This window comes from Macrobrachium rosenbergii, chromosome 44, assembly GCF_040412425.1.
Source record: "Macrobrachium rosenbergii isolate ZJJX-2024 chromosome 44, ASM4041242v1, whole genome shotgun sequence".
Lineage (NCBI taxonomy): Eukaryota > Metazoa > Arthropoda > Malacostraca > Decapoda > Palaemonidae > Macrobrachium > Macrobrachium rosenbergii.
The window spans coordinates 46,463,035-46,475,845 of NC_089784.1; the positions used below are offsets into that span (position 1 = coordinate 46,463,035).

At 44.2% G+C, this 12,811-nt stretch overlaps 1 protein-coding gene across 1 annotated transcript; it reads left to right on the plus strand.

Annotated features, from left to right (window-relative positions):
• Nucleotides 1–10,755: 10,755 nt before the first annotated feature.
• LOC136829626 (uncharacterized) lies at nucleotides 10,756–11,895 on the plus strand. The gene is made up of 2 exons (XM_067088474.1): nucleotides 10,756–11,157; nucleotides 11,326–11,895. Exons 1-2 carry the CDS (start codon nucleotides 10,756–10,758, stop codon nucleotides 11,893–11,895), a joined length of 972 nt encoding a protein of 323 aa, XP_066944575.1.
• The last annotated feature ends 916 nt before the right edge of the window (nucleotides 11,896–12,811 follow it).

Below are 12,811 nucleotides of genomic sequence, written 5' to 3' on the forward strand. Positions count from 1 at the left end.
TGAAAGCATCATAAATCATATGAAACAGCAGACTGGAAAATATAGGACATCCCTCGCCTGACGCATTCTTCTTCCCCTCTACGTAGACTCTAACAAATAGCAGCCCGCTCCCCCTCTAAAAAGAAAAGGGGACCTCTATCCCCCAGTTATTCTCTCTCTGACCACACGACGGATCATGTCACTTCGATATTGGTTCTGAAGGGAGGTAGAGAGAGAGAGAGAGTGGGAGGGGGGGCGGTTTGGTGGCGGACCGTGGAGTTTTAAAAAGAGAGAGAATGTGGTGGAAAAGGAGGGGAAGTGAACAGATGGAACGCTAATAATGTTTTTAGGGTATGACACGACAAGGAAATGCAAGACTGACAAACAGACAGACTACGTAGGATGCAGTAGAAGAAAAAGTGTACAGAAACTTAGTGAGAAAGTCAACAGCTTATGAGAGAGAGAGAGAGAGAGAGAGAACAATGAATTCAGCCCCACCTTTATTTGAAAAATAATTATCACGATAAATTCAAAAGTTGTATGATAAATGGAAAGATTACACTGATGCGGCTCTCAGTGTACTCAGCTGACGAGAGTGTTTGATATCTTTTCGGTATGAAATAGTTTGAAGTTCAAGATCTGTCCTGTCCCATACGCATGTGCACACGCGCTGTGTAAGTCCTGCGGGTATGTTCGGATCCTTCTTTTCTTTCGTTTTGCAGCGACACTGATTCCAATTCAGAACGTCTCATAAGCGAACCTACCTTCTTCCAACTGATTCATGCATGAATTTTGTCCATTTCTGATTTGTGTGGAACACAACCCATAGCAAGTGGTATAACTCGGGTGGTAATATCAAATAATAATGAGGATAATGAAACAGGAATGCAGAGGTATCTCGCAAAACAACAAGCTCAATATTATGTATCCATTCTGGTTTCAGTCGCCGGCTCCTGAGTCAGCCTTACTCACCCGTCGGTTTATTGGTTTTGTTCGGATTCTGGGCCCACTCCGTCGAAAAAGACACTGCGGGGCAGCACTCAGAACACTTCCCTTGTTAGTTGAGTCCGCAAGAATGGCTAATCTTGTTTTCGTTGATGCAGCAGATACTAGATATGAGTATTTTAAGATCGTGAAACATTCTTGTGGCAGATTTTTCAAAGACTCTAAGAGTATCAACAAATGACCCTTCAAGGAATTTGACCTATCAGTTATAGTGCCTCGGAAGTTTCCGAAGATCACCATTTTTCCTATTATGAAATATTCAGTCTTATCTGCGTTTAATTTCAGCTCTTTGTTTCCATCCATTTAATATTTATGAAATCAAATTTTATCCTCATCCACTGAATCGGCAACCATGCTCATTTCTGTTTCCTGTTCTGTAATGTTCTACAACATCTCTCACTCACTACAGAATTCACATCGGACTTATGAAAACTCATCCAATTTATGCATTTTCAATCTTTTTTGTATGATTCACCGTAGCACTGATCGACCCCTCTCTCTGGCAGGGCATTTCTGTTGTATATGATCGTACTTTTGGCAACAGAACCAGGCGCTGTCATAAGTCTCTTACATAATGTTGCCCGTTCCAGTTTTATCGTTAAATGATTACTATGAACTAAATCTGTCACAACCCGATCGTAATTCAATTTGTATTATCTAGCATTCCCAACAGCTGATATATTAGAAATACTTGAAATCTTGTTCTCATAATCTTAAAATTTTGAAAATATTTATTTTTGTAATCAGGTTTATCATAAAATCTTCTTTTTACTTTTCTTCGAAACATTACATATAATTATAATAACGATATGAACATTTCATATCTTATACAAGCAGTTTCAAAATTCATAACTAACTTCTTTCTTGTTCGAAGCTTGAATCCCCCCGAAAGCCTCAACCAGGCTTTTCTTTTTCCCTAACACTCCGCTCATTATCTGCAACTCAATCGTGAGAAGATTCTTATCAGCATTTTTTTCTTCTTGATCGTATCACCATAAGAAGAATTCAGTGTGTCAGCGTTGAATGCCTTTCCGATACGCTGATGACCTCATTTTTCACTTCATTCTTCCTTACATCAGTATCATCAACTATCTGCCATAGAGTCTGCCTTAAGTTCTTTTCCAGTGATTCCAACTCATATTTCAAATGACCTCTCGGCACTTTCCGAGCATCAAAACGCACATCGCAGCCACTTATCGTCCCAAGGGTCGGGACGTTGCGCGTCTCGGCCATCTCTTATGCTGCCGTCATTTGGGGCGCCATGTGCAATGCCTGCGTATGTAATTCACAAACAGTTCGGAGACATCCCGCCCTCTGTACTGAGGAGAAAACTAAAGACGATGTGATGTTCTGAACATGTCAGTGAATTATACTCTGTTTTTCGGAGAGAGAAAGAGACCTGTATTAAATGGTATGCGCGGTAGCGTCCTTATTTTATTTTTGTAGTGATTCTTTCCTAGAAATTTTCGAAAAGCTGGAGACAAAAAAATTTTGAGAAATCTAGATTTTTCTGGGTGCATAGCAACACTGTTCTGTAAGACTCTGTGAGTAATTGTTTAAAACTGGTCAATTTCGGGACGGTTTTGGGATAATGTAAGCTCCGCTGGGTACGGTGCTAATACCCACATGTAAATATAAGTAATTCATGGTTCGTTCTATTCGAATGTGGTTTTATATACATCTGTGACAGATACCAAGGCAAAGTACGATGGCGCTCTTTTATTTAAGATATTATTTGTAATTCATCTTAAGACATTTATCTTTACTAAATCTCTTTGACCTTGTGCACAGACGCTAACAAGTGATATGTGTCCTGGAAACATTTAAACATTTAACATTTTACATTATTTTTCTTTGAAGAAATGTTTTTATCTAGTTGCATTTATTAGTATGCATTTTTTTGTATTTTGGAGACAATATAGGACTAATTCTAATCCTCAGGTTTTTCATTTCAATTACACATTTTCAGCAAGGGAAAGTATTTCTGCATTAATCCATTTAAGAGAGAGAGAGAGAGAGAGAGAGAGAGAGAGAGAGAGAGAGAGAGAGAGAGAGAGAGAGAGACGGTATTTGTTGGAAACAGAATCACAGCTTGTTCATGCCCGCACACTCTCAGACGCACTGTGACTGAGCCATTAGAAATTTCTAAGGTACAGGACTTGTAAATCCTGCTACAATTATGAATGCAGCACTAGACTGGTTATCTTGTTATACAGTATGTCAAAAGCTTCCCTAAATCCAATAATTAGAATAGTACGAGTCAGCCTATGGCTTGTAAAATAGTTGTATATCGAATTAGTCCATCTACAAACCAACAAAGTTCGAGGTGAGTCAAGACGACAGACGGGTGACCATTATCACAAATCAGAACCTTTTATTTTACGATTTTCCTTAAGGTTTTTGTACTAAATGTGCATTTTGAGGACTCGTTTCAAATCAGGGGGTTTCAAAATCAAGTGAAGTTAGTACTGAGAAATTGAATTATATTCCAGTTATGCGTTTGTATTTCACGGGGACATTAGACGAATAGTGCATTTACTTGCTTGAGTTACTGCATCTTATTGCTCCACATTTCAAAAGGTTGCTAATTATATGACTTTCTTAGAGATTTTATAAAATCAGTATATTTGTCGCTTAGCGAACTGCTACCATATTACCTCACAGAAATAAAATCTTGAAAAGTAGACAAAATACGCCGAGACATAAAGTTCCATTAGTAGAAAGGCTGAAGCTGCAATAAAATCTGGGAATCGAGAGGTAGGCAGAAACCGCATCGCTGCCCACGCACGCACCCCACCCCACCCCACCCGACATCCCTCTTTGATTAGAATCAATGAGTTGTTCATTTGACGAAGTGTCTCCTCTTCTACAGACAGCAACGTAGCACCCGCCAAGCTACCATATCACACGTTTCCCTTCTGTAATGCATAGAATTTTCTAGATTGCAATGTTGTGATTGTTTCTCTCCTAAGAGTGCTGAAAATAATAACTGCGATATACCCAGTTTCACGGAATATCCTTTGGAGGAAAATGCTGCAGTTCTAAAAGAACAGTGTTGAATGGTCATACATACGCAGGGGAAAATGAATTATAGATGGTAAACCGTACCACTACCAGAATTATTCACTGACTTACGAAGACAAAAGTCTTGATGGTTAAAAAAGGAAAATGATGGTATCTGAATAAGAATAAATAAAAATTGACCGGGAATGAACTTATGAAGCATCTTGATTACATGATGAAATTCATGTCAGTTAAAACATTTTTTTTCTTAGATCAGTAGAAGGTCAAGCTTTCAGAAATAAAATTAACTTTATATCCATTCATTACGTGTCAAGCAAAATTATGATAACACAGTATAAACAAACAAGTAACACTGGAAAGCTTTTGAAAAAATCCCTCATTGTTGGTAAAGATCTTGTCACGAAACACTGTCAAACAGGGAACTCAGAGCACGAGAAGGCAAAACGGAGCGTTATATAGGAATGATGTTGGGTTCTGTGCAGCTTCAGCATGGGACACAGGAGAAGTTATTCTTCACAAAGCAATAAGGGCTACGTTGATGACAGATTCAGTCATCACTTCATATTGAGACTTAGGAGGGAGGCGGCGTCCGCTTCTATAGGCAGGATATTGGAGCAAGAGGAAGGAACGCAGGAATGTTTTTCGTGGGTGAGCGAGGATTTTCTATGTCATCACAATACATCATAAAGTCGACCTACTTCCCTCTTCTTCTTCTCTTTACCTCTCGATGGAAATGTCATTCTGGGCGATGGTGACCATTCTTTCATGGGTCTTGGTACAGAATTCATTGTTGCTGATATTGTTTATGCTTAGAATGCAAATAATGTTCAAGGATGATGACATGGTGCATGATGCTTATACACCGTTTTCGATTGAGACACCAGTTTACAGGAATGTTTTGCGTTTGTAGGTGAAGTCTTCATAAAAGTTGTTTTGAGTTTGTTTGTGATTTTAACTTGGAAGTTTGAGATTGTTTTTATGACATTCTCATGAACTTTATTGATGGAATTGTTGGCGAAGGTCAATAAAAAGGTAAAATCCCTCTTGTTTAGCATAGTTCTATCTTCTGCCAATCCAAACACTTAAGAACGGATTTATTGGTTATCTTTATTTCTAAGAAATTTCTTCAGTGATTATTCTTCTTCATATGACTTAATGCTTTCATAATAAAGTGTTCTTACGTGTGTGTGAGTGTGTGTGCCTGTGTGCCGGCGGCGACGTGGCTAAAGCTACTGTGTGCATGGTTATATAACTACAGTGAATTGAAAGAAGCACTACCGAGACACTAGTTGTACGGCAGTAGTTGTGGTGGTACTCGGCCTGCTTGAAATGCTTTGGGTATACTATTTCAAAAGTATAACTTTACATTGCATGACTAAAATGTTGGTAAACTAAAGGACTTAGTTCATGGAACATCTGTAAGTGGTTACAGTCTTAATAAAAAATCAGCGATAGCAGAGAAATCGCTAAACTTAACATCGTTTTTAATTCAAATGATACTTGATTATAAAAATTAACGAAAATATTTCATCGGTAGCAGGAAACAATTGCCATTTCTAAAAGTGGAGCTAAAATTTACCGGATAAACGACACACACACACACACACACACACACACACACACACACACACACACACACACACACACACACATATATATATATATATATATATATATATATATATATATATATATATATATATATATATATATATATATATATATATATATTCTCTTTATCTACGTCTCATTTTTGTTTTCTCTCTCTCTCTCTCTCATTCTCCTATTCTCTCTGTACGCGGCGGTTTTACTGGAGAAGTAAATTCCGTGGGAGGCTGAGGGTTCCAAAAAATATTTTCTTTGGGGCGAGATGAAAAATGGAGGTTGGCCGTGCACGCAAACTGTTTCTCCCATACAAGAATTTTCTCGAGACAATTTTCCTCACGCATTTAACCTCATTTTTTCTGAGATTTCACCTTTCCAGGTATCTTTCTCGACCTTTTTCCTCTCCCCCAGTTTCGAGAATCCGCTGAAGGAAAACAGACCGTCTTCTTGGTAATAAAGGAAGATATGGAATTGAAAAACTTCTAGATTTCGTTTTTTCTCTCCTTCACTCTCTATGCCTTTTCTCTCTAACTCTGTCTTCTAGGCTCTTCTTTTGTCGGCCTTTCCCTTTCACCCACTCTTCATGCACATCTTTCATTTCGTTTGTCTATCTGTATCTCCTCTTCGCACCTTATTCCCTCTCCCTTTATCCCCTTTTACTTTTTTGTGTATTTTTGTTCCGTAACTCTCCGCCTTTGACGTTTTCTGTCTTCCTAAAACACGGAAAATGCTGGCAACTTCTCGTGGAACCGAAGAACTAAGCACCAACGACGCTCGCTGGGAAATAGCTTTTCTGATTGTTCAGAGAAGAAAGCCAGAGGGAAACACATGACGACCTCGGTCGTTACCGCCTCCTCTATTAATGATTAACGGACGAATAATTTTTGCGTGCAATGTGCGGATGAGTCAGCGTCTTTGTGTGCATATGTGCGACGGCGAACTTTAAAACAGAAGTTCTTTTGCTTTTTCGCTAGAATTACTTTCCCAAGTTTTATCAGCCAGAGTTTAACAAAGGACCAAGTGGACTTTTTGCTTATTAACCTCAGCCAGCAAAGAGAGAAAGACTGTTTTCGCTTAAGCAGACATTATTTTCCTGATTTTTATCACGATAGTTTTACACTAAAGTGAGGTATCAATACGAAACCCAATGAACAGATAAATGACGAAGAAATTTAGATACGTTATATTTTAATGGAGACCCCGAATTTCTGAATATAGGAAAAGCTATAAATTTTAAAACCTCATTGTACAAGCCATGTTTTAGAGAAGACATACAGAGAACGAGCAAGATACATTGAATATCAAACAGAATCTTTGCAGGATTGTAGCAACTTTGTCAATAATAAACATGGATTTTCTGCTGGTGCAAGTTGACTCACCGAAATGCCTCATCTGGCGTATATATACCCTGGCAATGACACATCTAAGTAGAATTACATTGAAAGTAATAATAATGGAAGGACTCAGGAGAGAAATTTCGTGTCTAAATGAATTCAATGTATTTACATTACTGGGCTCTTGGCACCTTTCAAGCTAAAGCACAGACTAATCTTGACAAAGGGAATGCTGAAGCTTAAGGAGCTGATGTCAAATTATGATCATGTAAATTACTCTTTAATACTGATAAATAGTTACCAACAATGATTCAGGGTCTAAGTACAATGCAAGGGGAAAAGGAAACAATATGTGATAATAGTACAAGATAATGACTGAGCACTCCCCCACCACAAAGTACCATAGTTCCTTAAGGGAAGATCTGTGGATGCAGAGTCAATGGAATCTCGGAAGAGTGGGACTTCCACACTGGTGCTTAGGCTAGAACATTGATGGTAGGCTGTTGGGCAGACAAGGGGTGAGCAGTTGCTTGGGTGACAAGGTATCGCACAGTGGCGTGTCACTGGGTCAGCGTCCTGATGTTTCTGTCCTTGTTGACCTTGGTCCAGCTTTATATGACCTCTGTTTCCTGCCAGTGTTTGCTGCCATGGGCAGTTCAGGCGTTACACTCCTTTGAGCGCAATTTCCGTTAGTTTCCGCTGCAGGCAATTCACATGGTCACTGGGAAGCAAGGGTTTTGCCTGGAAAGAGGAGTTTTTTGGCCAGCAGAGTCATAAAAACAGATTAAGGTAGATGCTTTGGAGAGGCTCAACGAGTGAGGGTTCTGAGACCCTGACTGATCAATCGTCAAATTTTACTTAAAAGGGAGCATCTAAAGGTGTGTCTCCCTGGCTCTCTGTGTGGGTTTCATAAAAGGAAGCATAGAGGGCTGCGAAGTAGTAATACTTCTCTAGCAGTTTCCCCTAAAGGTAGAAATTTTACAACTTTTTTGGGTGTGAATGTCTGCAAATCAGCCCAAATGCTTACAGTTTACTGTTTCTCTCCTAAAACCTTTGCAAAATGTGGTAGAATAATCTTATACTAAGGTGTCTGCTTTTAAGAGTGATCAAGTTTCGAAGTTAGCATGCATGAGTTAGTTATACAGCACCTGTAATTATTTAATATTACTTTGTATAAACTGAACATGAAACTGATTTAAATTTGTTCTCAAGTAACTACGTAAATTGTACAACAGTGATACTTAAGGTATGTTAAACATAAGGACGCATGCATATAGGCTAGGATGGGTTTCTGCCTGGTAGGGTATATACCAGACTTAGCTAAAAGGAGGTACAATTTCATGCAAATCTAAATGCCTCGAAGGGGTTCTGCATCATAGGTACTTGGGGGAATACTCAGTTAATGAGTGCCATGGTACTTTGCTAAGTTGGTGGCACTTTGCCAGGGGTGGGACTAGTGTCACAAGGGCCTAGTTGCTCTGTAATATGCAATTAAATTCCTTTTGCAAGGGTTCAGGTTTGTCATGCAAGCAATTGCATGGAAAAGAAAGTCAGTGACTCACAGGGCCAGGAGATCTGGTGGATGGCACTCTGCATTGGGTAGAGTGCGATGCAAAATAAAAGGGTGATGCAAAGTAAAAGGTGAGCCGTTATAAGGTGTAAAACAAAGATATAAATGATTACAGTTACAAGGAGAAAGTAATTTGTAAGTTTACAAAGGAGTGATAATAAGGGAAGTAACCTTGCATCCTACTCTGGTTTGGGTGCCAAATTACTCAGTTAAAGTGGGTCACTGTGCCATATGGGCACAAGTGCCAGTGAGCTTGGTGGCTCTAGTAGGCTACCTGGACGTTCAACACTGCTGACTTTTTTTCCTTGAATTTCTTGTAGGTTGATGGTTCGATGTTGTACAAGGAGTCAGTTCTGTTTTGGCGCCTTCCAAGTGCTCCAAGCGATCTCCTCCGGGAGACCGTGCAGGCTGCCGTCACGGGTTTGGGCACGGAACAGGAGATGGGGGGGAGAAACCTCGTGTCTTCCGGGCCCAATCCGTTCCCCTTGTCCAAATCGGGTGGGGCGATGGGAAGGTGCCCTGACGTGACCGAGGGCGTCAGGAATGTCAACGGATTTTCCCCCACAGCCTTCTTCGTCTGTTTCGGCACCGAAGAAGGCCGGAACACACCCGGACGGTAGGGACAGCAGCCTCCAATCGGCAGTCCACGCCCCTGTGTTGGACTCCCCTGCATGCCCCAGTGTAGAGGCTTGCCCAAGGTCAGAGCTCAGATCAGCTGCGAGGAAACCGTCCCCTGATCGTCATGACAGTCACTCACCCAGACGAGCCAGTCCGTCTAGGCCCTCTCACGATCCTCCATTGCGGGTCAGGAACTGTGAGGGGTCCGTCGCCTCCACTGGCTATACCAGTGGGCGTGACAAGTGTTCACTCTGTCTTTCCCACCCCCTCGACTTCCTCGGGATTCTCCGGGATGAAACAGGGGGTCAGTAGGGTTGCCGGAGCTGAGGCTCTAGGGCAATCAACTTCAGGGGCGTCTGGCCCCCCTTTGCTCCAAGCAGAGATGCGGGGTCGGTCTCGGGCTCGCCTGCAGGTGGGGCTTTCCCTGATGACCGCCTCTCGGAGGGCCCTCTACTGAGAGACCCTGACACTCTGGAATTGCAGAGGGCATTTTAGGTCGTTGCGCTGATCCATCTGAAGGCCTGAAGAACTGCTTCCAACCCCGTTGGAGGAACGTTCGTCTAGGCTGGAGGAGTTCTACGCTGCCAGGAGGGAACCCAAGCCCTCTCTTGGCCTCCCGTGGTCTCCTCTGGTGGACAGCGTTCTCAATCAAGTGAACGACTTAGTCCCTGGGCAGTCGTCGTCACTTCGCTTGGCTCGAGCTACCAAGTTGTTGCCTCCCCCTCTACTGAGACAGAAGAAATATTATGTACCATCTGAAGGCAGACTGCAGGCGAAGGTCGTGGAACCAGGGCTAACTCGACTGGCACCCGGTGCCGCATCGGCTCAACTATTGGTGGAATATGTGCTTTTCTCGCACTAGGCCTTCGCATTGTCGAGAATCTCAGCCTCGTCTACTCAGGGCGAGGATCCGACCTTCAGGAGTCTTTGCCAGTCTGGGGGTAAGGCTATTTCCTTCCTTGCCCACCAGACAGCAAACCTCTGGGCCAACCTAGTGCTGAAGAGAAGGGATGCAGTGCTATCCCGGATCACTGGGTCTCTAGGTATGGAAGCTGCAGTGTTGTTGTGTAACGGACCTATCCTGGACTCCACCTCCCTCTTCCCCAAGGGGGAGGTGGATGCTGCAGTAGACAAGAGGAAAGCCGATGAATGTGACCCCTTGTCCACCAGGCAGCGATGAAAAGGGTCACGCAGCCCTCTCTTCCTATGGCCCGGTCCTCGAACCAAGCTAGCACCCCAGCCCCGAAGAAGTCTGGCGCTTCAACGGCCACTCGGGGCAAAGTCCAGCCCTCTTCTTCGTCGCCTCCTCAGAAGCAACCACAGGGTCCCTTTCATCAACCTGTTCCCCCCAAAAAGGAAAGGTAAGGGCAAGAAGAAGGGGAGGAGCTCACTAGGGGCAGCGAGCCTCCTCAGATACTGCCATTGGTAGGGGGGTGCCTTTCCAGCCATTGGGCAACGTGGCAGTGATACGGAACGGAGACCTGGGTAGTGGATGTCCTCCGGGAGGGATATTCCCTACCTTTCGTGTTCCCACCTCCCCTCACCGACACTCCAGTCCAGTTCCCGTCTTACCTCCAAGACCCCCTGAAGAAACAGGCCCTTCTTCAGGAGGTCGAAACAATGTTGAGCAAAGGCACTATCGAAGTCATCGAGGATCGATCCCTGGGCTTCTACAGCAGAATCTTCCTTGTGGAGAAGGCCTCCGGTGGCTGGAGGTCGGTGATTGATCTCTCTCCCCTGAACCGTTTCTTTCGCCAGACACGGTTCACGATGGAGACGGTGCGCACGGTACTGTCTGCCATCAGGGAGAACGATTTCATGCAGACAGTCAACCTGATGGACGCGTACTTCCAAGTAACCGGTCCATATGTCGTCTCTTCGGTACCTTCGCTTTGCCCTCAATGGAGTGGTTTACCAATTCAAGGTTCTCTGTTTTGGTCTGTCGACCACTCCACAGGTGTTCACGAGAGTATTCACCCTCATTTCGGTTTGGGCCCATTTGCGCGGGATACATCTTCTGAGGTATCTCAATGATTGGTTAGTCCTGGAAAGCTCCCGCTTGCAGTTGCTAGAGGACAGGGATCGTCTCCTTGAATTCTGTCACGAACTGGGCGTGTGATCAACTTTCAGAAGTCCGATCTCATTCCCAAGCAGAAATTCAATACCTGGGCATGCTGATCGACACGACAGCAAGCAGAGTCTTTCTTCTCAGGCTCGAATCAGCACATTCAGGAAGGTAGCGAGGCAGTTCCTATCACAGCAGGACCAACCTGCTCAACAGTGGCAGGTCGTGATTGGCCACCTGTCGTCATTGGAGAAACTTGTTCCACACGGGAGACGCCACATTTGGTCTCTCCAGTGGAGACTGAGGGACTTCTGGGATCAATCCTGGGAGCCCCAGTCAGTTCTCATCCCCATCTCCTTGGAGGTGAGGGACGATCTCACTCGGTGGTTGAACGACAGGAACCTGTACATAGGGACACCTCTGTCCTCTCGCCCCCCAGACTTGCTTCTTTTCTCAGACACATCGAAGGAGGGCTGGGGGCTCACCTGGAGGAGTTGCTGGTGGCAGGTTTGTGGGACCATCACGAATGGCACCTTCACATCAACGTCCTGGAGATGAAAGCAGTGTTCTTGGGTCTCCAGTACTTCCAGGATTGTTTGGTGGAACACTCGGTAGCATTGATGAGTGACAACACGACCGTAGTGGCTATGTCAGCAAGCAAGGGGGTCTCGTCTCCCGGGCTCTTCACGAGTTGATGTTGCATCAATGGGCAGTCGCCCACTCGGTACTGTCGGCCAGGTACATTCTGGGCAAGAGGAACGTCCTGGCGGACACGCTAAGCCATTGGGATCAGATAGTTGGGTCCGAGTGGTTTCTTCATCAGACCGTAGTGGACACGCTCTTCAATCTGTCGGGGCATCCAGTAGTCGACCTGTTCGCCACCTGGTACAACAGAAAGCTTTGAACCTTCTTCTCTGTCGTACCGGACCCATAGGCAGCCACGGAGGACGCATTCCAACACCTGTGGGACAACCTCGAAGTATATGCCTTTCCCCCGTTCTGTCTCCTTCGTCCAGTTTTCAGTTGGGTTCTGGGATCGACGAACCTTCGAAAGATCCTAGTGGCCCCCAAGCGTCCGGAAGCCGCTTGGTACCCAGACCTGCTGGCCCTGCTCTCCAACGTTCCGAGGGAACTCCCCCTCTGGCACAACCTGCTCCGTCAGCCTCACATAGAATGGTACCACCACGCTGTGGCTTCCCTGTTTCTTCTCGCCTGGAGGTTATCCACCATCTCTTGCGAGTGAGAGGCTTTTCTCACCGAGCAGCGACAGAGATGGCAGAATAACTCAGGAAGTCCTCCGCAGCGGTTTACCAAGGTAAGTGGGCCGTCTTCTGTGGTTGGTGTCGTAGATGGGGTTATTCTCCGGTCAGAGCCACTCTTCAGCATGTAGCAGATTTCCTCATCTTTCTTCGTTGGGAGAAGCTCTTATTGGTTTCAGTGGTGAAAGGATACAGGGCAGCTTTAGCCTTGGTCCTGAAGCTGAAAGGCATCGATATTTCATCATCCCTGGAAATATCCTTGCTGATGAAGAGCTCTGAACGGTCTTGCCCACCCAGGAAGCTCAGGCCCTCCGAGTGGGATGTGTCTCTTGTTTTGTGGAGCCTTACTTGT

Coding starts and splice junctions, on each gene's coding strand:
- LOC136829626 (XM_067088474.1), top strand. CDS start 10,756: ATGTTGAGCAAAGGCACTATCGAAGTCATCGAGGATCGATCCCTGGGC. Junction 11,158..11,325: donor CGCGGGATACATCTTCTGAG/GTATCTCAATGA, acceptor TCGACACGACAG/CAAGCAGAGTCTTTCTTCTC.